This window comes from Poeciliopsis prolifica, unplaced genomic scaffold (assembly GCF_027474105.1).
Source record: "Poeciliopsis prolifica strain line A6 unplaced genomic scaffold, Auburn_PproV2 SCAFFOLD080, whole genome shotgun sequence".
NCBI classification, from domain to species: Eukaryota; Metazoa; Chordata; class Actinopteri; order Cyprinodontiformes; family Poeciliidae; genus Poeciliopsis; species Poeciliopsis prolifica.
The window spans coordinates 493,530-517,836 of NW_026562455.1; the positions used below are offsets into that span (position 1 = coordinate 493,530).

General features: G+C 37.1%; 1 protein-coding gene across 1 annotated transcript in view; it reads right to left on the bottom strand.

Moving 5' to 3' along the window:
- Window positions 1-18,050, bottom strand: part of thsd7aa (thrombospondin, type I, domain containing 7Aa) — a 76,239-nt gene extending 58,189 nt beyond the window's left edge. Inside the window, exon 1 of the mRNA XM_055021951.1 lies at window positions 17,628-18,050. Within this exon, the coding sequence (XP_054877926.1) occupies window positions 17,628-17,781 (154 nt within the window). The 5' untranslated portion in view covers window positions 17,782-18,050. The remainder of the gene's footprint in view (window positions 1-17,627) is intronic.
- Between the last annotated feature and the right edge of the window lie 6,257 nt (window positions 18,051-24,307).

Below are 24,307 nucleotides of genomic sequence, written 5' to 3' on the forward strand. Positions count from 1 at the left end.
AACTTTTCAAAGACACTGAAGTCTGGTCTGTCAAAGGAGGTGGAGGTCAGTAACTGGCTGCTCAAGAACCACATCATTTCAATCTATTTATCATTTTAATATGAAACCCAGAACAGACAGCAGTGAAGTTTAGAGCAACATCATAGAAAAAGCTTAAATCAAAAGGACTAAAAATAGTTTTTAAAAAGGTTCTCTGAAATCTTTGAAGAGATCTTTTTCTATAGATCAAGCTTTTAATGTTCTCCTGACCTGCTGCACACTGTGGAAGATGATCCATGTCGGTGGCAGCAAACAACATTATGATTAAGGGTTTCAGTTAAGCACCACTGTGTTATTTAGATAGATTCTGTTTCAGAGGATTTTGTTCTGTGAGAGGAATTAACTTGGTCTCGTGTCCCCAGACAAACAGCCTTGACTCTCAGCATTAGCTCAGCAGATCAGAGCCACTGTGTCAGTGAGCACACACTAGACATGTGAATCAGTTGGTGGATTAGTGACAGTTACGGGTCATGGATTTTATATATGGCACAATGCCAACACAGATTATACGGTAGATTTGTACAAAGGGAAAAAAAGAGCTAGAGGTAGGCCACTGCTTTCCAGAGGGATGACTTTATGTTGGGCCCTACTCTGCTGGTGACCTTGCATGATTTTTAAGATTTTAGACTCTGCTACTGTGCTTCTTGTATATACTATTATTAATTTATCTCATATATTTATTATAGAAGTGAGTACACACCATTAACTTTGTAGCTGGCTCTGACTAAACATCCAAACTTCTCTACAGGAGCTGCAGTTAATGATTAACAAAACAACATTGGTATTAATTGTGCTTTCTGTATCAGCTTTTTTTCTTGCTATGATTTTGTGACAATAGTGGTATCTCCCATCTTTGAATTAATTTTAAAATCAGCATCCATTATAACTTCCATAAACCAAGCACTCCTTCTTCATCTGTGCATGCGGGTCACTTTGGGAACATAAACCATTCACAAAAAAGACTCATTGCGGTCACATCATTTAGTAGTATGAACAACCATGAAAAAAAAAACGTCAGACTTCAGCAAGAAATTGGAATTGACAAGCAAGTCCTGCTTTGTGACGGTACCCAATAGTGGTACTATACTACAATAGAGCAAACACAAAATGACATGAAAACATTGTGAATTGGACTAAGAGGCAGGTTATATAATCTAATATGATAATGCTGAAAATATGTAAAAATAAATAAATACAATTAAAAGAAAGGGATAAATGATGCGACAGTTCCAATACTTAGCTGCGGCACCCATTTGTGTCATTCATTACATAGATATGCTGTAGAATGGAAAAAGGTTTGAGCCTCTATTCAGTAACATAACGAGCTTAATCATCCATGGCCTCTCTCCTAATCCTTTACTTAAAATCTACTTCCATTTCTTTGGTTGAGGTTGCAGAAAATATCAAGAATTGCAACTTTCTCAAAATACTAAAATACGATGTCATTGCACCACGCTGTGGGTTCGAATCTTATTTTTCATTTTTACAGCTTTAATTGCTGGTCGTCTTCATTTTACCTTAATATTTTTACTTACTCATTTAACTGAATGTTAGTAGCTTAGAGAAATACCTCTGACATGTCAGGTATTTCTACTGAATACTGAGAAAATATCTTCAAACATATGACTTTGGGGAAATCAAGAAAATGTAAATCATAATTCTGGCATTCAGGAAGTAGAAAGAATTGTGTTAATCATAGCTGACAGACACAGGAAAAGGTCAATCATATTTAATGTGAGACAGTGAAAAAACAAACTGTCATGAAGTATGGTGGTGGAGATGGTGAGGCAGACGCTGGAGGCCCAGGTAGGTGAAAGGTGAATATTTAATGATGAGAAACAGTCCAGAAACACAGTCCAAAGCAGAGTGGTCCGCGGCCAGGCAGCACGGCTGAGCGGAAGCCAGGGCTCACACCGGTAGCAACTGGTCTTACAGGCGGAAAAACACTAAACGGCGACAATGTGCGACCAACAACGACAAAATATGACAACTTACGACAAAGACCCGACGAGGAACAAAAGACACAGGAGGGACTAAATACACCGAGGGTAATCAGGAGAACAAGACACACCTGGGAACAATCAAGGGGAAGACAGGACAACGAGGAGACACAGGACACAGAAAACTCAGATAAACACAACAGAAAAACACGGAACATGACACAAACAGTTTTTACATAATTTTATAATATCTAGTTCAATTAAGAAATAGTCAATAAATGTAAAATGTCCCTGTTTTTCAGCTAATAATTAATTCAACATATCATACATTTACTTTTAAAATTTGTTAACAATAACCACAGGCCAAAAAAGAGTCACTCATTTTCAAGAATTAATTTGAGGTCTGTATGATGAAGTCACATTTCTAAATCCACCTTCAAAATGTGAAAGAGATATTCCACTTTTTTGAGCAGGTTCATTTACAATGAGGTGAAGAGCTGAAAATATTTCTGCTTTCAACTCTTATGGTCATTAATAAAACCAAATCTACAGCCTCTCATTGTGGCAGCATAACAAGTGCATGGGGAGTGATGCAGTCGATGTGCTTGTTTGAAGTTATAAAATGTCTTTTTTCAGCATTGATGCCTTTTCACTTATAAGGTTTACGATCTAATTATGTGATTTTAAATCACAATATGAAGGTTCTCTGTGGCACTGAAAGAATTGTCTGTGTAATAAAATCAGATGGTTTGTACTTAAGGTTTAATAATTGTGTGTTGATGTTTTTTTGTGTCTAATTTGTTTGATTTTCCAGAGCACATCAGCCTCAGAATTTATTCTGTTTCCTCGGCTACACTGTCTGGCTTGGTCTCATTAGAGAAAACCCCAAACGTCAGCAGATAGCTCATGATGGGGGAGTTGTTGGGTTCAGCATTGTGCAAAAATTCCTATTTCTGAATATTCCACTCTGATTTAGAGGAGTGGATGAGACATTGCCAGCTTTTCTGTTAAATCCCCTGAGACTGCAGAAAAACCTGACAGGAAACAAGCGAAGGGGGATGGGTCAGTGGCTACCTTTGATCTCCATCCCTTTGCTTTAAACTGGGCTTTACATGCACAATTCTGCCAATTGACTGACAATCATGGAGGAACAAGAGCAGATGGCTCTGCTTTAATGAAAGGCAGCTATTTGATAAGAGTGATATTTTGTTGCTGATCCTGGAAGACAAATAATGCAGAGAGAAACGAAAGGGCAAAAGAAAGTCACACAGAGGCTGATGCTTGAAGCAGCTTTCCAAATATTGTTTGTTTGTTTGGGATGGTGCTTATCCAATATTGATTATCCACTTGAATAAAATTACTTTATGAATTTCTGAAGGGAGATTTACATATTAGAGAATATATTTCTGACAACAACTATGACCAAAGAATAATAATCTGATTTGCATCCACTTTACTGCAGATTGCAAGGATATTTTTATGTTTGTTCAAAAAAAATTGATGACACCAAACATTCATCAGAAAATATCAAACCAGATCTTACATAAAGGATATTCATTGTCATCTTCATAAAATAATCTCTATTTTTGGCCAAAAGTTTTTTTTTTTTTTTTTTTTTTTCTGCCTAAAACATCTGTTGGAAAGAAAGAGGTGGTGAATTTTGTTGGTCCAAGTCAATTGTGTCAAAAAATGATGTAGGCCATTATTTCAGGAAGGTGAGGATATTGAAAGATAACAGGAAATATGCAATGAATGGGAATAAAAACATTACATAGCAAACATGGAGTTATGCTGAGTTCAACGTTTTTGTTTTCAATCTGTTTAGTCCTCGAAGGATCTTCTTCAAGGTGAGAAAAACAAAGATTGAAAAAGTGTTGCTAAGAAAACAGACGTGTACCAGTCCAGATGGAGTAATCACAGAGAAGAAATGCGGGAAAAAAGTAATGAGAATTGAGGTAACATTACTTAAAAACATGTTCACTATGAACATACGCTGAGCAAAGGTCATGTGGTCTGATCTCATTCTACTCCTTTTAATAAACTGAGTTTCATATTCAGCTTATCCTCTTTTCTTTCTAAAACTGAGCACTACTCATGGCAGAAAATATTTAAAACTGGAATATGCTTTGGACTATATTTTTGGAATGTACCATGACAAAAACATTTTAAAAACTAGATTGTGGCATCACTTTTCCTAATTCATCAAAGAACAAAGGTAAACAACCAATGTACCCAAACGTCAGCCTTCCAACTTTCAAAACATAAAGGAATATGAAGTGGTGAGATGGACGAGTTCAAACCAGTCCAGAAGGGAAAGTTTGAAGCTTTGCACTGAGCAAAGTTTCATTTTGACAAACTAGAAATGGAAACATGATCCAAATCTGGGAAACCTGATGTGGACACAATGTGTGTGCAGTGTGGCATCAGTTGGACAAATAATATAAAATGAATGTTGTAGAATATTATAATTATAATGTGAAATTAATCTGGTTGTTCATACTAACATGTTCATTGTTACTTTTTATCATTGTTGACAAGCACAACCATGTGACTTCAGTTTACTTTAAGGTCCGTCCAGTTCCTGCTGGATAGTCTTTGAAGAACATAAAGAATTATTATCTCACATAGAATAGAATATTTTCTCCATTTTAGAGACAATCTTTAGGTCTTAAAGGTTGAAACTCTTATAAAATTGAACAGATACTAATAAAAAGACAATATATCTGGAAATGGATGCATCACAGAGAACTCAAGTAATGAGCAGCAGCCCGTTTTTAGCCACAGCTACTGTTTCCTTACAGGATGAAGGTTCCCAGTTAGTTTAAATCTTCTAACTGGAAAGGCTCTGCAGGATTTTCCCAAGGTTTGCTCAGGGAGCAAAATGCTTTTTTTGTGACACAGAATTACACCATGATGTACCGTCATGATCCTGGAGCTGATCCTGGAACTGATCCTGGAACTGATCCTGGAACTGATCCTGGAGCTGATCCTGGAACTGATCCTGGAGCTGATCCTGGAACTGATCCTGGAACTGATCCTGGAACTGATCCTGGAACTGATCCTGGAGCTGATCCTGGAGCTGATCCTGGAACTGATCCTGGAACTGATCCTGGAGCTGATCCTGGAACTGATCCTGGAACTGATCCTGTTGGCTTCCAGGATCAGTTCCAGCATCAGCTCCAGGTCCCAAGATTGTAATCTGGATTGAATCAGCATACAAACCCAATTAAATTCATACCAGGCTGTGTTTGGAATTACTTTGAATGTTATCAGTTGGCATTTACCAATTTAAACTGGACTGAACGTAACACACATAAAATGGGTTTGTTGGCTTATTTTGTTTTCCGTGTTTTGCTTTTAATTGTGAATTGATTACCCTGAGTTTCAAACTATTATTTCCCCATAAAGATTATTGTAAGATGTCTCACATCTGAGTTTGTTGAATCAAGAAGCAACTCTAGAGCAGCATTTAGTAAAGCATAGAATTCATTCATTTTAATCTGAAATGATATCTGCTGCCCTCAGCTCTCCATAGGTCTGCTATGATTGAGTTACATGTTTTTGATTCTTTGCAGAATAATTCTGCATTATTTATGTCCAAGTAAAGGAAGCTAAACAGTTTACTGGGAAGTGGAATAAAATGTTGCTATTTAGAGAATTGTATTGTGTGATCTGGATGATAAAGAATTTATTCCCTCACCCTGAACCACAGTATTCTAGTTCTCTCTTGGATTCTAGAGTGCAGTAACATCTCTGTCAGATAAAGGGATGAGTGAGCTGGACATCATTCAGTCATCTGATTACAAAGGTTTATCATGTATCAATGTGGCACAAGGTAAATAAATCATTTCAAGGCACCTGTGGTTACTACTCATCAGTTTCATAGCCGTCAAGTTCATGTAAAATTGTTACTGCAGAACATTATTATGTTTATGCAAAATTAAAATAATTCAAGCATTTTAAAAACAACAGCAGGCAACGCCTCTTCAACCAGCTGCACCAACACCTCCTTTTGTCAAGAAACAACTAAAGTTCTTTCTGCTCTGTCCAGAAGCAGAAAGAACCAGCAGACAGTCACACAAAGACCTAGAGAATGAACCAGAACATGACTACATGACTGCAGGTCCAAACTGTGTCAGCACACAGCAGATACAGCTGATGCTGGCCCCTCTCTTGCTATAACCCAAGAGAAAGTTCCAGGTCTGCTTCATTTTCACCCATTGCTCTAATTCTGCCTTTAGTACTGCAGGCTGAAACAGCACCGTGTTCACTGGCCACAGGAGAACACTGTCAACTAAACAAGGCAGCACAGTGAGGGTTTCTCATTCAGTTCTACCAGTGATGATAGAATGGTGACCTAGAATCTCTATAGCAATGCAGACTTGGTCTAATAGTTAAGACAGCAGGATAACAAGTCTACAATAAAAACACATGCTAAAGCAGGTGATATCAAACGTCAATTATTTTAGATCAATAATTTACAATCAAGTACTGCAATCAAATCAAATTTACATATAAAGCACCTCAAACATGAGTTTGACCAAAATGCTGTGAACTAAGCAAACACTACAACATTACAACATCAGAAAATAAAAGTAATAAAGTCATAAACTAATACAAAACGGAAAACAGACTTCTCACAGGTCAGGGGGTAAAATGTGTTTTCAGTCAAGAGGAAAAACAATAATTGTAACCAACAGGACAGATCTATGACTGCAGGTTCTTTGGTGTCTTCAATGATTCTGCATAAACATATGATCATTTCAAAATGTATCTAAATACTCAGCAAAGACAGTTTGGCTTAAGCGGATCGTGAGCTCTGGAGGTTGTGGTGCATTCAACATACAAGCCACAGGAGAGAGAAGAGTAACCAGGCCTGAACTCTGTCATCACAAAGCAGGATCAAATAGGAGAAAGCCTTCCTCTGTTGCTTTTCACGCAACATCTGTCAAACATATGGGCTCAGATTTTTGTGTATTTTCTTTAGCTGAAATTCATCAAGAAATTTTTAGCAATGTTGTTCTTGATGTTTTGTTTTCTTATGTTTCTGTGTTTGCATCTCAACAACTTGCTGTTGATGAAGTTAGGATTTGGATTCATCTTCAGCTTTGCAGAAACAATGTCTTCTATGGATAAGTTTGAAAAATGGTGGTTTTCTTATTCAACTTCTGGACCTGGGAAGCTTTGCAGGTTTATTAATAAAGTGACATTTTAATAACTGCTTTCATCTTCATTACTGATCAATGCAAAAAAACCTAATATTTTAGATGTACTCTGACTTAACAAATGATAACAATAGTGGATAATTGTTTGAAAGAGATTGATTAATATAAGTTTCTTGCGTAACTTCATCTCTTGCTCTCATCTGCATTCAAAGGAGTTTAATACAGTAGACCCTCAAGAGTTAATACCTGGGCTCTTTTAGATTGGATGCAAAATAATTATCTAACATTTTTAAGAAATCAGTTTTACTTTTTTGTCACATTTTAATGTTTCAAATCACATTATCATTCATGGCACACAAACAAAATGTCTGTTTTGAAGTTGAAAGTAAATTTGATTACTTTTCTCTTTGCCTCATGATAAATACTCAGTCAGTAGAATGTAATCTTTTACTTCATTAGTCTCATTAAAGTAATGCCTGGCCCCAGAAAATCATTGTTATCTGGCATAATGCATTCTCAGAAAAAAATCAATATATCAAGTAAATAGAAACAGAAAAAGTAAACAGAAAGCTTAGATAAAATAGTAGAATTTATTTTTTTAAGAGCGTCATCCTATTTGCTTAGGATGGCTATGCAGCAAAGAGATCACAAGGAGAGTTAGAGAGAAGGCCACATTGACGTGTCTATGACCAGCGAGACACACAAAACCCCAATAATGGTCAGTTGAGTCAATGCACAAGTTTGACCCACTTGTTCACAATTCACTTCATTGTTTTCCCTGATCTTTAATCTTTCAGCAAGATAATTTTTAGACTGCAAAACTTTGGTCTGAAAGGATGAACAGCAAATGATTGAATAACCTTCCATCCTCAGAGGACAGGCAGACCCAAACTGAGAAGGTCAACACCTGGTCAAAGCTGGAGACGCTCTCTGTCCTTTCTCTTTCCTGTAATAAGACTGTTTTCTGGTACCTCATGTTCCCGCTCATAAATTCCTCTAAACGTTCTGTTACGGCCCAAGGCCTTTCTTCTGGGTTTTAACATCCCTGTTCTATAACTTGTAATTGGTGCTGATTGGAAGAGGAGGCAGCTGGCCTCCAGAATGACGTCAGATCTAGATAAAGATGCACCATTCCTTCTCACACCAGTTCATTCTTCTTTTGTCTCTCTGCCACTCTCTCCCCTTTTTTGTGCCGTGGTGGCGCAGGGGGTTAGCACGCCCCACGTTTGGAGGCCTCAGTCCTCGACGTGGACGTCTCGGGTTTGACTCCCGGTCCCGGCGATCTTTGCCGCATGTCTTCCCCCTTCTCCTTGCCCTCCTTCCTGTCTGCCTACTGTCAAAAATACAAGCTACTAGCGCCGCAAAAACTCTTCAGAGAAAAAAATGTTATAAAAAATTAGTCCCATTTAAATGATCCCATGCGTTGCTTCCCTTGAATTTGTCATGATTCTAGAGCCAGGCCATAACAGTTCTGACTTAGAAATACAAATTTTCCAAATACAGAGAGAGATTCACCTTTCAGAGAGAAATGGCATTTAACAAAGTTATTTTGACATATCTGTTAATGAAAATTTGAACATTTATTCTTAAACATAAAACCGAACTACTTAGAGGAAATTCCTAAAGAGCTTATCTGATTTAGTGGATAATTGTATTAGAGTGATTACTAATTGTCTGATTATTGATTGAAATAAGAAAAAGTTGGACCTAGACCAAATCATTTCAAGCGTCTGTCTAATTTTGGACTCAAGCCAATTGCCCCTAATCTCTGGTTCCGAAAACCAAATTGCTAATCCCAAATCAGCTGCTTTACAGTCCTTTCCTGTTCTTCAGAGTGTAGGAAAAAACTATATTTCAAATGTGTTCACTAGTCAAATACATAGCACCAGCACAAGTGCTCCTCTCTTTCCAAAATAATTTAATAACAATTTACTAATTGTTATTATCAAATTGTTAATTTATTAATTAATTATTATTATTACTGGTTCCTTCAAAAAGGAACCAGTTGTGTCTTGTAAAATTCAACACCATGTCTCAGTGTAACCATTTGGGTAAAGATGATGATGATGATGATGATGATGATGATGATGATGATGATGATGATGATGATGATGATGATGATGACGATGATGCAGGTGACATTCATCTGCAACAGCTGGGCAGATTGTTCTGCCCAGCTGTTGCATCAAAGGCAATGAGTGTCTGAATGCTACTGAATGCAATTTGAAAGAAGTCAAAGAAAGATTTCAAAACAGTTTCCTATCATTTTCAATATGTACTGATGTTTCCCATACAAGACCACCTTCTATTTCCTAACAGTTTCCTAACGATTTTTATTGGTCAAAATAACAAGTCACAGCATCAGACGCTGAAGAAAGAAAGAAAGAAAGAAAGAAAGAAAGAAAGAAAGAAAGAAAGAAAGAAAGAAAGAAAGAAAGAAAGAAAGAAAGAAAGAAAGAAAGAAAGAAAGAAAGAAAGAAGCAGGTTAAGAGGTTCTTTCTGCTTTTTAGGCCAATCCGGTGACACATTTCCAAAACCTTACAGAGGCAAACTGTCAGTGAACGAGGGTTAATCCAACCACAGGAGACCTTAAGCACTGTAATGTGGTTAGCTGGATTGCTTAGCAACTTTAGTGTCATATTGTGTTTGATTATGTCAGATGAAACAGATTTAGGAAAATCAGGGATGTGGAAAATTCAGCCATGTTGAACAGGGAGCTTTTTTGTTAATCATTAGTGAATCTAAAATATGCAACAAACCTGTTAAAATACCAGTTTTCTGTCATACAAAGAATAAGAACATGATGCATTTTTGGCCTTTGAAACAACTGCATTCAATTTTTTTTGCATTTGGTCTCATCTCTGTCAACAGCCTTGATCTTGACTTTCTTTGCTCACTCTTTTCAAAAGTTCACCAAATCTAACAAATTGTCAGAATTTTTCTTGTGACCCATTAGTAGATATTGTGTCAGATCTTCGTGTGGACAGTGGCTTGGTCATTCCAAATCTTTAAGTTTCTCTTTCATTGATTTGAATGTGTACTTGGATTCAGAAAAATTAGCCTCTCTTTACTATCCATATTCTCTCATGGAACATTTTCCAATGTTCCAGACATTATTTTCCAATATCTGTTGAACAAAAATGTTCAACAGATATTTTGGGGGGCAGGTGCTCCAGTGGGAAAAAATGGCACCTTTTATATTAAAAGGAACTGCTCCTTGCCTCAAGAGTGTAAGATTTATTCCAGGCACAGCTTGAACTTGAACATCACCTGTATATATAACTGTATATGTAGCTATTTCAAATCAACAGCCATGTGCTGTAGATACTTAATAATGTTCACCTGAGGAAAAAAACATCAACTCAAAACAAAGATGCATGTTACAAAATTCTTAGGAATAATCAAAAAAACAAAATTACTACTCAGAGATGGACACATAAAAACTTTACAGTAAAATGTACTTGCTGAGTACAGTACAAATGTCAATGTATCAAGAGTCTTGATTAATATATGTAGCTAGTTGTAGTGTTGTAGCACTAGACCGGTCTTGGTCCCGAGACCACTTTTCGATGGTCTCAGGATTTTATTTCAAGACTAGTCAAGACCACAAATGCGGAAATGTCACTAGATTCCCAGCAATTGTTAAAAATGTATTTGTTAAAAAAAAATTTCACTGGATACAAAACATACCTATTAAAATCCAAGCAATAATACCAACATGTTTCTTTTACCACTGTCACACATCACCTCCCACTTTCACTCTCACATGGGACTCCAACACAGTGCAGTGGTTTTCTCTGAGCGGCAGAAGATGTCTTTCTAATCGTCGGAATCCTGTTACATACTGTAAATCATAGGATTTAGCGACATGTAAATTCAGCTGTGCTTTGCTTTCACAGACAGTGGGGACTATGTTCAACTTTACCATCACTTAGCAGAAGCTCAAAGAAAGATAAGCTTTGTGGACGTGATGTCAGCAGAGCTAACTGTACAGCAGAAATGCCCACAGTTGGTCTTCCAGGGCCAGCATCCTACATGTTTCAGTTCTCTCCCTGCTGGTAATAACAACCTTGTCAGCATCTCAATGTTCCTCTTGGACCTTCTAATGAGCCATTAGAAGGTGTTTTAAACCAGAGAGAGAACTAAAACTTGCAGGATGACGGCCCTCAAGGACCGACTTTGGACACCACTGATGTACAGGGACAAATTGCATTTGCAATGAAAAAAAGTTGTCATCTGTGTGACTCACTTCATTGAATTATTGTGCGGAGTTCTTGAGTAACATGTCACATAAAAGGGGCAAGGCTGTGACTAAAGTCTGCAATACAGTGACATGACATTCACAAATGATCCGATTCTTCTGAGTTGCTCTTTACAGAGAACGATAGGATTGGAGCCTCACTGAGTGCCGTTCTTTGTTCTTGTAATGTTCTGTGTACACTGCAGTAGCTGTTATTATTTTACTTAATTATATACAGTGATATTTATTTAATTAACGAATGGATAAAACACTAGAATGGAAGAGCACGCAGAGCAGCTCGTTGCTCTCAGATTGTTTGTCACCTGTCATGGTGGCAGATATTACAACACTGGCTACATGCAGCGGGACGGAGGGAGCCTGTTGCTCCTTGGTCAGTGTTCGTTGTTGAGTTTATAGTTTACCATTAATGCATTGACTTAATTGCTATAATGTTTAATGTAGCAGACAGTGATGGTTGCTGACATGGGCGATACGGGTAACTGCCCAGGACATTATACTTTTAGGGATGGCACAAGACCTCAGTGGATTGTGGCACAGAGATGGAAACAAAGCAGAATGAAGAGTTTGATAATAATATTGGTTAAATTAATTTCAGCTGCAAGCATTTAATATCTGGGTGTTCTTATGAAACTGTGGGTCTTTTAGATCAATTTAAGAAGCAATTTTGATCACATTTCATTTTGCAGGGCGCCAGTCTTGGTCTTGCGCCAGTCTTGGTCTTGCGCCAGTCTTGGTCTCGGATCCTAAAAGTCTTGGGGCATGAGGGGAGTACGTGTGCATCTGTGAACTATTGACAGAGAAAACAGCTGAATTCTACAGTCTACTCTTCTTAAGAGTTTCCAGTTATCTAAGAACATTTGAAGATGACTTTATGAAACTGTTCTGGTCTGACTGGCATGCTCTGCTGACAGACATGTTGGTGGCAGTGCAGTGGAGTTGTATCTGGATCGAACGAGCTCCACTTGTGCATAATTACTGAGCCTCTCTATGTCCAACGCCTGCAGGTGGGATACTGACAGTTGCACTCCTCCCCCACTGTCAGCCTGCTCACTAGGAGTAATGAGGCACACCACACACATACACACATTCAGCACAAAGCCTATTGTTGTGTGTGTTTGTGTTAAGCTAAAGGGTGTTTCTCTGGCTGTTAGACTGAGGAGCATAGAGGGTAACACAGAAGAAGCAGCATAAATACTAAAGATGTTGGTGCAAGATGAATCGCAGCATCACTCTGCTTTTGCAAGCATCCTCTGATAAAAAAAAAAAACTGCCATATTGAAAATGTTCTTTTTTTTGTCAAGTAACCAAGAGAAGAAATGGGAATATGTTAATGGAGATTAGGGATGGCAGCCAGAGAAGAGAGACAAAGGCATCATGTTGAGTTTGGTGGAGTCGTGGTGGGTACAAGCACCTGTGTGTTTGAGTGTTTGTGCCCTACGTGTGCATGTATACACACACATTCTCCCCATGGGGCAACCCACTCGGCAGAATACAACACTTAAAGTCAGGCTCTTCAGACCCTTACAGAGTAATGGCTGCAATTTGGCACCTGATGAAGCTTAGAGTAAACAAACAATTTCACCTGCCTTCATTAACTTTAATAGTACAACCCCCAGCTATGGTGCTGAAGAAGCATCAAGGAGTTTAAAAACACAAAGGCTTTAAAATAATCTACACACATAGCTGGAGACAAAGAGGAAAACAACATTTTCTCCTATAAAAACCCACCTGACTTTGAATGTCATTCAGATGTGACTCAACACTAATTGTAATTATGAGCTAATTTTGACCTACACATTTCCATCTAAGCCTACACTTCATTTATACACTCAACAGAAACAACTTGAAATATATGAAATGTCATGAAACATGCAAAAATAAAAAATCCACAATCAGCAATAATACGAATCTTGGTCTTTTAGTATGAATCATATAATTTTTACAGTTTTAGCTGTATTATTGTGTGTACGGGTGTGAAAAATAATCTTAGTTTGTGAAGATGTGGTGCTTTGCCTTACTATGAAAATAAATATAAGTACTTCACCCTACTTCGCCTATGTAGAAGTATGTACATATAGGTGCAGGTTGAGTCAGTCAGCTTTGGTACTGCAGAATGCTGAGTTCTTTGCTCTTCCCCTGAAGCTTGTGGACAGACAGGCAGATTGTCTTTGAAAGCAATGGTATTTGAGTGTTTATATTTTAATAAGAATGTATTCCTGTTTTAGTTATAGCGGGGACCTTTTCTGCCACACTCACCAATGTCATCACGAACTGTATATGTGGGTAACATATCATGTGTCCTTTGGAAAAAAACATTTCTTACGACTATGGATACACAAGTTAGGTTTGGTAGAAACATGCAGCGAGATTACAGTTATAGTGAAAGACATGTATTTTATGTGTAGTTATAAAAGAAAGAAAGGTAGTAGGAATTCTTTATGCATGCATGCAGAAAGAGGACATAGGTAGAGAAACAGATCCTCCTAATTCCATTGGTCATAAGATGGAAGCGCAGCGTACTGCTGCTCAGTCACATCTAGACACAATGCCAGATCATAGAAGTCACACATGGAGCTTCATTTTGTAGAAGTTCTTAATAATTAAACAAGGATTTATCTCAGTAGGATTATTACTTCAATACCTTTTCTAGTTTGCAACAACATTTTCACATTTTGTGATTTTCTGCTGTTGCTAAAACAGCCTAGCCATGGGCTTGCTATGTCAATGTACTTCTGAGTTGTAAATGAATACATTAAAGTGATGTCTTGTGTTCTTTTTATGAAGTCAAGATTTCATTAGATTTCTGCTATGCTACAGTTAGTTCCCCAAAATGAAGCCTGTGGTGAATTCTAAGGCTGGTTAACATGAGAACATTGAGCAGCGTGTACATGAGTTGATGCTCCTCCTTCCTCTGGTGGTTTTTGACTGGGAGCGGTGTATTCCTTCACATGCCAATTCCACCATTGGAAGAAGCAGTGGAGCTTGATTTGTTTCACAGGTTTTCTGTCTCACACTATCCTATCCTATCACATAGTCACTCCTTGTCATTTCTGTTAGTCCTTGCACAAAATGTTGAAAAAAATATTCACACTGTTTCCACACATTGACTAGACAGTCCTCTGTGGAGCTAAACAGTGTCAATATTCACAAATGCACAGAGATATTCATAGTTGTATTTTTGATGCAAACAAAAATATATTTGATTTACAAGCTTCTTCTGACCTGTGAATTGTGTTGCACTGGTGTGTGAATTTTGAGACTCCCATGGCTTCTTTTTTCTTTTCTTTTTTTAAATAGGAAATGATTGGCAACTAATCAGACAGCTTCCTTGTTTCAGCCAATCATATGACCAGGCCCCATGTTGGGGTAACTGATCCCATTGACCCATTTCAACAGCACTGTAGCCATGAAGAAGAACAGGTAACTCACCCTGGCTTCTGTTTCCGATAGCAGAGGGGTAAGTTAACTATTTATCTTAACATATTTAGCTACTTGTCCCATTGTTCTGATTCTTAATGTCAATTGATTTAATTTAAATGCGATGGACTGGTGACCTGTCCAGGGTGTACCCCGACTTTCACCCGTTGACTGTTGGAGATCGGCACCAGCGCCTTTCCTGACTCCAAAGGGAAAAGGCTGTAAGAAAATGGATGGATAATTTTCTTACACAAGCGACTTATCAACACAAGCTAGCGACTTAAGTGAGTGTGCTATGCTACGGAGCTATGCTAGCACAAGAGAATGTAGAGAATCTTGTTCTCTGCATTTGTGAATATTGAGACTGTTTTAACTCCATATGACCAGACCCGATCAGTCTTATCACACCACACATGGCAGGATTATCACTTACGATGATCTTTAGCAAAATGACTGCATTGGGAAGTACAAAAGCAAAAGTATGAGAAAGCAAAATCATGACAAAATTGGCATAAAAATCCTGTCATGTGGACTAGACTTTATGGTACAAAAAGCACCAAATGAATCCTGTAAGACATTTTGGACAACAATCTACAGATCAAATACTTTATTTTTTTCTATTACATTGTGTCAAAGTAAAAGTGATCTGAGACCTAAATATGACAAAAACACACCTGCTTTATAAAATGCTTCACTGCTGTTCTGAATAATGCTGCTGCTCTCTTCTGACAGTCAACCAAGCAGCCATCGGTGAGCTAAGAGCCAACGCAGTACAGCCAGAGGAAACATATAAACATGTCTATACTGTATCTAGGTTAACTTTGTCTGGCCAATCTGTTCTGGTTTCTTGATCCCTAATCTCTTCCCCTGCTTTAACACGGTGGGAGGTAGAGCACATAATACCAGGAGAGGCTTTTCCTTCTACTGGGTGTGAACAATGAATACAACAAATGTGATGACCAAAACAGAAATAATCATGTGTTATCAAAAAAAAAACTAAATGTTATCAGTTGATTATTTTATTGAATACTAATCACATAATTTCTTTTTCTCACTTTTGTGAAAGATCTTTGTTTTTTATTCAAAATTTGGAACATGCAAAGTTTGAGCAAATGATTTCAACAGCTTTGTCCTTGTTAGGATTTGCATTTAGCAGTAATCTAAATAACTGTTTTTCTACCTGAAAACTGATTGTGACATGTCAACAGAAGAACACATAAAACTCTAATTCAGTATCTGAAAGTATTTAAATCATTACCATAACATCAGTAAAATCAGGAAACTATCCTTTGTCATACTTGGTTGGTTTTTCTTGACAGTTGCTTCAGAATCTTGTTATTACAACCACTGTTCAGTGGCAGCTGTTCTACTTTCCTCATGCACATGTATGGGGACAACAAAGGCTTTGAATTTTGATTAACTAACTGGAATAAAAAGTATTTTTACAAATGTTGTAGAATTATGGGTAGTAAGTCACAAATTTAAAAGAGGACAGTGGGCCACTGGCAAGGCTGATGACTGGACTCATCTCAAAGATATAAATATTTTCAACATTAAACTTAAAAGTAAAATAAAATACATTAGTAACTGATGTAAAGTATCCTAAAAGTTAAGAATGATTATCATATCTATGTTGCGAGAGGAAGCATCTCAGAGTAAATCCACATGTTCATTTTACAGCTTTTTAAAACAAGCCAGTGCTGTAGATTTAATATGGAAGAAAGTTATCATTGATCCCATAGATTGACAGGCCTTTCCTGGACCATTTCGATTGATTAGCCCATTCTTTGTTGGGTTTTTTTTAGGTTTGGGGGGAGGAGATTGGATAACAGAACCTCAGTGAAACTCATACGAAGATGAAGAGAAAGTACAAGATGAAACACTACAGAAAGAGAACATTGATCTCCAGCTGCACCAAAAGAGCACTTCAATCCCAATAGATCAATAGAGATCCATACCCTCACTCCTGCTCCCATGATTGTCCCTCTGGCCTGCTCCCCTCTGCCTCCTCCTTCACTCTGATCACTGGAGCATGCATCAGTATTGTCCTCCTGACCATGTGCTGCTCTCTCACACTGAATGAGACTCAGCCGGCACCACCCAAAACACCACAAGCAGAAAGACTCTCATATTCCACTGCCTTCAGTGTGACGCTCCGAACCTACATCATAAACATTACAATTTATGTCAAGATGATTAATAAATTAACCGAATAGAAATGATTTTAACACAAAGAAAACTTCTGCCTGTTCAACAATAAAATCCAATGGACTGTTTGTGTTGTGTCTCTCAGCCTACTTAGAAAAGAGCCACATGCCGCTATTGTGCATGAACCATTTCTCATTAACACAACAGACTGTGATAAATGAGTCAAATAGAAGCATAAGGCAGCCGAGGAGTCCCAGCTTCCTGGATTCATTCAAACGAAAGCAGAACCAAAGAGTAAGAAGCAGAAGAGACATTCCCTTCTGAGACTGCAGTAAATATGTTAACACTTTAAACTACAACAAGATGGCTCCAATGCATTACCTTTTGCCACATTCAGCAGTAAACTTCAGCTGTAAATGAAGGTACAGTTTATCCACAGAAGAGACCAGGAGTAATGCTACAAAGTGCAGGATCAATTAACTGCCTGTAATGAAGTGAATTGTACAAGAACACAGAGAGTGTCCTTTATTTCACTTTGCTATGCACAAACATTTCAACATTGTTGTCAGATCATTAAAACAGGATAGCAGATGGGACATTCATAAAAGAACTGGGAATTCCCATTTTCAGAAGATAATAAAAGAAAAAGGGGCATACCTGTTTGCCAGATGTATAAGGGTTTAGTTTCTACAGTGGTTTGTGCATCAAGTGCCCACATGGAGAAAAAGAGCAGTGATAACCTCCAGATGAAGAGGCTCGCTGGTTGTTTTAAAACCCCCTGCACAAGTCGAGCTCCGCCAGGCAGCCCCATGGCCACCACGCTGCCAGAGCGCACTTCCCAATGCAGTCAACTGCAAGCCTGGATAACAGCAAAGAGCTGAAGTGTGGTTCTTCCTTTGTCCACAACAATGTTCCCAAATAGAAATAATCCTGGCCAGACAAAGCTGATATCCCTTAATGTTTCTGTCCTCTTTGCTTGTTCTGCCCTGGTGCTTTAATGGGAAGGAATACGTTCCGGCTGTGGAAAAACATGGAACAATGGATCCCAAAGCACAGCCTGCTACTTCTGCTGCATGCCGGGTTGATGCAGCGTCTCCCTCTCTGTCTTTCGCTCTCTCCAGTACACAGACACACACACATGCCCATCCTTTCATCCCTCCCTCTCTCCCTTGTCTCTCGTGCCCTTTCAACAGACCCAGTGAAGCTGTTCAGCAAGCTAAGGTGCAGGAAGGGATTTGTTTGTGAATAGAATACAGAAATAAAGATAGATTGCATCTTAAATCTTAAACATCTTTTGTTATAATTTACATTTTTACTACTGTCAATATTTCCAAAACGCAAAGCTTCAGTTTAACACTGTTTTGGCAAATGTTCCTGTTTGCATATGACATTTTGAAATGCTTTTCACATATGGCAGCAATATGTAGTGAAAACACTTCATCTAGGATGAATGTTTCTTTTCATAAAAGGTTGAACAACTGTTAAGGATGTCTTGCATCAAAGGCAAAAATTTGCTTCTCCCAAATGTTTTTATCAACTTGGCTGACACTTTAAAACTTTAAACAGGATCGAACAACAAAAAGCTTCAAGTTCATATCCCAGGATGTGGGCCAAATGATTTGAAGAAAATATTAGCAGGTGACAACTGACGACTTTAATTTTTCCCTTTCCTCTCTGAACTTTTTAGAACTTTCAGAATCAAACCTCTATGTCATATTGAACAGAGGCTCCCAAAAGGTTGTGTGCTTGGTTGGTTGTTTTTAACATAAGGAAAATTTGAACATGAAATTTGCAGATGAATCCAAAAAGTAAGAATCAAATGAATCAATGAATGAATCAAAGTACAAGGAGGATAGAATAGAATAGAATAGAATAGAATAGAATAGAACGTCATTTCAATTTTCTTGAAAAAGGTTTTTTTAAGAAAATATCATTGCTTGAGCAGCTGGTTGTTCACAGAGTACTGTACCCATATATAAAACTCTAAGTGGAAGCAAAAGGTGATGATTATGATGATGATGATGGTGATGATTGTAAGTGCGGCAAGCTCTCATTAGTCTACCACCTTAAAGCTTTTTCGTACGCGATACATTTCTTCTAAAAAATGAGGTCTTGAATCCGACGGTTATCTTTAAGTCTGAACTTAAAAGGAAAGAAAAATAACCAACAGATTCAAAACAAATAGAAAGTGACGGTCAAAAGACTGTTACTCTCAAGGTGCCAGACTTCCACAATGAGCAAATGATTTCATCTTTTCTAAACTAATTAGTCAATAACCAATCGAAGGGCACCACGTAATAAGCTTAAGCACAATACCATTACAGATGCTCGTCCTTTTAAAATAGAAGAGTGATAAATTAAACTCACATAAACACAAAATGATATTTTGTATTTAGTTCCACAAAATGTTTGCATGGCTCCTGCAATGATGATGATGATTTATTTCAGACATTTCACCAACAAAACAAAACAACAGTTATAAAGACTTTCATGTGTTGAAGTGTAAATACATCCATTCATCCATTTTCTGTGGTTGGGTACATTCCGGGCGAGAGGGGTTTACACCCTGGACAGGTCGCCAGTCTGTCGCAGGGCAACACAGAAACACACCTAGGGAGAATTTGGAAAGACCAATTAACCTAAACAGTCATGTTTCTGGAACATGGGAGGAACCTGGAATACCCGGAGAGAACCCATGCATGCACAGGGAGAACATGCAAACTCCATGCAGAAAGACCCCAGGCCGGGAATCAAACCCAGGACCTTCTTGCTGCAAGGCAACAGTGCTACCAATTGCTCCACTGTGCAGCTCTAAATACAATACCCTTCTATCAAATTTACAAACTCAAGTACATATAAAGACACCTCTTACTCCTTTTCAGACTCACAGTCACAGAATATGATGAAGTTTAACTTATATTATCAGACCCTTTTCCATTCATCAATTCATAGCTTAGTCTTCCTGTTTCCAGTATCCTTTCAAAAAAACAGAAAAAATAATAATAATGTTTCCTGAACCAGATTCAAATAATACATACACCCATATATATACATACACATCTACCTGCATACATAAATAACATATACCTATTACCCACATATATTTACACACTTACACAATCCTGCACCCAGTTGTCCAAATCATCCACAGTGCTGTAATTCCCAGCCACATTCATCATTCTTGTTCATCCTCATACTTTTGAATAGCAACCATTTTGAGTCTTTTCTTAAAATACCTCATGCTTGGACTTGGCTTCAGCTCTTTAGTGAGTTTATTCCAGATCTCCACACTAATAACAGAAATGCACATTATTTTCATTGTTGTTCGAACATTCAGCGTTCTGAAGCTGAGGTTTTTTCTGTAGTCATATCCTCCCACTCTATCATTAAATTATTTTTGAATATTTTATGTAATAGCTTGTTTCTAACTTTATACATGAACTGTGCAGTTTGAAACTCTACCAAATCTGGGAGTTTCAGGAAATAAGAATCAATAAATGAATTATTGTTATGACACTTAAAATCAACCTTCTGAACTATTTGAGTGGCTCTTTTCTGTAAGGTGCATGATGATTGAAGTGAAGATTTGTAAGTGTTGCCCCAAACGTAAAGTAAACAGTAAAGATTATGAAGGGCAGAAGAGTTTAGAAATTTTCTACCATTAGAGAGAACTGCAATACTTCTAGCTATTTTATATTGAACATATTTAATATGAGGTTTCCAACATCTTATTATTTCCTAATAAGATCCAACAGATCAAAAACCGAATTTCAGTCACTCTCTCCACAGTCACATTATCAATTATTATATGTAAATTTCTATGCCCTTTACAATTCCCAAATAACATAAACTTGGTTTTATCTAAATTTAGTGATAATTTGTCTATATCAAACCACTTTTTCAATTTACATAACTCTAAATTAATTTCTATCCAGAGCTGCTATAAATTTTCCCCTGTACAAAAAATATTTGTATCATCTGCAAATAAAACAAAGTTAAGTGTTTTGGAAACCTTACATATATCACCTATGCATAAGATAAACAACTTTGGTCCCAATACTGAGCCTGGGGGAACACCACAAACAACGTCCAGGCATGGAAACTGGAAATCACCCAATTGCACAAACTGTTGCCTGTTGCTGGGAAAGCTTTAATATTATTTTTATTTCTCCATAAGCTCTCTTTTACATAGATCTGTTTGTTCTCATTCTTTATGCTCTAGCATTATTCCTCTGCATGTTCCACGTGTTTGATCAGAAAAAGGGAAGCAAGCATTCAGTGTGATGCTCCTACAATGTGGAATCAACTGCAGTCAGAACTCAAGATGTCGGAAATGATTTCATTGGATTTCTTTCGAGTGGGTCTTAAATATAGGCAACAAGATTCTATGAAACAGTGTCACTGCTTTTATTGTTTTATTCTTGTGAATATGTATTAATTGGTTTTATTTTGTAACCAGGTTACTGTGTATTGCAGAAAATGAGATCCACATCTCAATGGGGTTTACCTGGTTAAATAAAGTAAAAATAAATAAATAATTTCTATCCAACTGTTTGCTATAATAATCTTGTTTTGCTATCTGTAAAATAGCAGTTAATTTGTCCTTATATTTCTTATATTTTTTCCACCTCTATTGATCAATGCTTTATGAAGTCTCTGTATAGTTTGTTCTTTTTTTACAGGCATTTTGCAGTCCCTTAGTGATCAATGGAGTTTCTGAATATTTTTTTAATGAATAAACTTCATATTGGGACAGTTTTTTTTATCATGTAACAATTTAAAAATATTCAGAAAATTATCATTTTCTTTATCCATGTCATTTTCTTTTAATACCGACTCCCAGTTTTGTTTAGAGAATTCATCATTAAATGCTTTTATGGATTCTTCAGTCCTTAGTCTTCTAGAAATTGGATTACTCTTATCTTTCATGTGTTTTTTTTCACAAACCACAAAAACAGGTAAATGATCACTAATATCATTAACTAATAATAAGGTGTGATAAGAAAGGATGAAACAAAGATAACCACAACCCTATGTGGCAAAATCCATTCAAGAAAATGAGTGACTTTCCAAAGGAATTATACCAATGCAGCAGTTCTGCTGTCTGGATCTGGTATTTGGTGCATATAATTCGATAAAGTTTCGTCCAGTTTATGCCACCAAATGAACATACTTTTCAGAAGCCTGAAATTTATATTTAAAATGTTTTTTGTTTTTTTTACTGATTTTATGTATGATTTAAATTTCCTGAGACATTGAAATTTGTTTTTATTAAATTTAATTCTGAAAACTCACCATTTTGATGAAGTTTCTTCAGTGATGCCTTATGAGCAAACCAGCCAATGTTGAAACTGATTGATCAAAATCTGAAGTAGAACTTCAATCAAATGCAGAACCCGAATTGGGTCAAAATTGGAACTTCAATCCAAGACAGTCAACTTCCTGCTTGGTGTGGTTACCTGGTATTAATTATGTACTTCTAGTTTACCTTTAAATATTTGTTGAAACATGCATTTAATCACTATGTTAAATTCTGAAATGCATATCCATAACTTGCTTATGTAATAGATTTCGTAGAGTATGTTAAGGTCAAGTGAGGGTCATGCCCTTGATTGTCAGTTTACTGAAATATGTCTAAACATTCTGTCAATATTGGAAGTTGGGTGGTCCAATATATGACTGTTCAAGTTATCAGATCAGAGCTGCAGCCTTGAAAAGACTTTTACAGAATCTGACCTACACTTCAAGCACTGTCATCATCAAAGTTATTTTCTTTCATTTTGCAAATCCTCTGAAAAACCTGTGAATTTTTACAGTTTGGTATTAAATTAGCTTTTTTAGGGTCTTCAAATTTCAGACACATCTTCTTTTTGTTCTCCTAAATGAGATTATTTAATTATTATTTTTGCTGTTTACATGGTTCTCAAAAGGAAAGAACAACAGTAACAATGTTGCAATGATAGTTTCATACAATCTCAATAATGATGTTTTGATTGAACATTACAAAAACGGTGTTGGAATAAAATTTGTATAAAGATGACTAACTCAGAAGTCACCTTATTAAAAAAAACATTCAAAATCCTTTATTTCTAAGGTAAAGAGCCTCCTTTGAATTCTGCTTGATCAGATGAAACTGTAGGCCATTTCTCAGCCAGTCATCTGCTCCCAAATCATTTCTTTTTTTCTTTTTTTTTTTTTCCATCAGGTGCTACAGCTCCAGTTGAAAATTGCCTGGGCATTATTTAATTGTATCAAGTGTAGCAAAGATATTAGATATCAGAAATTAACAGAATTAGTTTTTTTAAATTTCAGAATTTTTAAAGACATTTATGTAAAGTGAGGAGTGCTAATTTATGCCTCGTGGTCAACACTTTTAAAGACATCAATATTTCAGAATGATACAGTATGTCTGTGTCAAGGTATGTTTGCTTTCTCAGATAGTTTGCTCATAATATTCTTCTGACTGAAATAGAGAAAACCACTGCATAATTTTTCCCCAGGCTATGGAAGTATTAACAAAACACCTGCAACAACCTGAGCTGAAACTCCATTGTGCTGTTCTGTGGAAGACGGAGGGAACTGGATCTGTGGAGACCACAGAAAAGAACATAAAACCATTTGCACTAATTTAACTCTACAGAACAAAAGCTAAAATGGGGTTCTGAGGGAACACACAGATTGGTTTTCATCTTTTACTCATGCTTCTGCTACCCCATATTTCCCCATCCCCCACTCCATGAACCCCCTGCTGCACTCCCTGCGACCCCCCAGCATCTGCAGGGCTCTACCAATGGGAGGCTTTCAACGGCATTCCTTCCCAGAGACAAGAACTTCCAGGTCTGGTGTAATCATTCTCACTGCCTGTCATGCTGCTTTACTTGTGTCACGTGTTCAATGCCGAATCATTTCACATCACAGGGTTACAGATTTGCCAAAACGCGCAATATGTAGTTTTCATGGTTGCTACCCCTGGGCTTGACAACTGTCGGTCTGGTGAAGTCTCTCAGAAAAATATAACACATGCCCTTTTTATCCATCATTTTGTTGTGTTAAAAATGTTTTGTATCTACAAACATTGCATTCCAAAATCAAAATAAGAATTGTTGGTAAACTATGTATCATCTGACTCACTACCAGAGCTCAAAGATGCTGGAAAGAATATGCATAGCAATGGGCTCAGGATTAAATCCAATCCAATCCATTTAATGTCAAGATCATTAACACAAGTTGTATGTGGACATGTGATTACACTTCATGAAACTGTTCAATTAAAGCAGTATATTTGGAAGCATCCCTGAATTTACTACAAACCTTTTTTTCGTCTTTTTGCCTTGTTT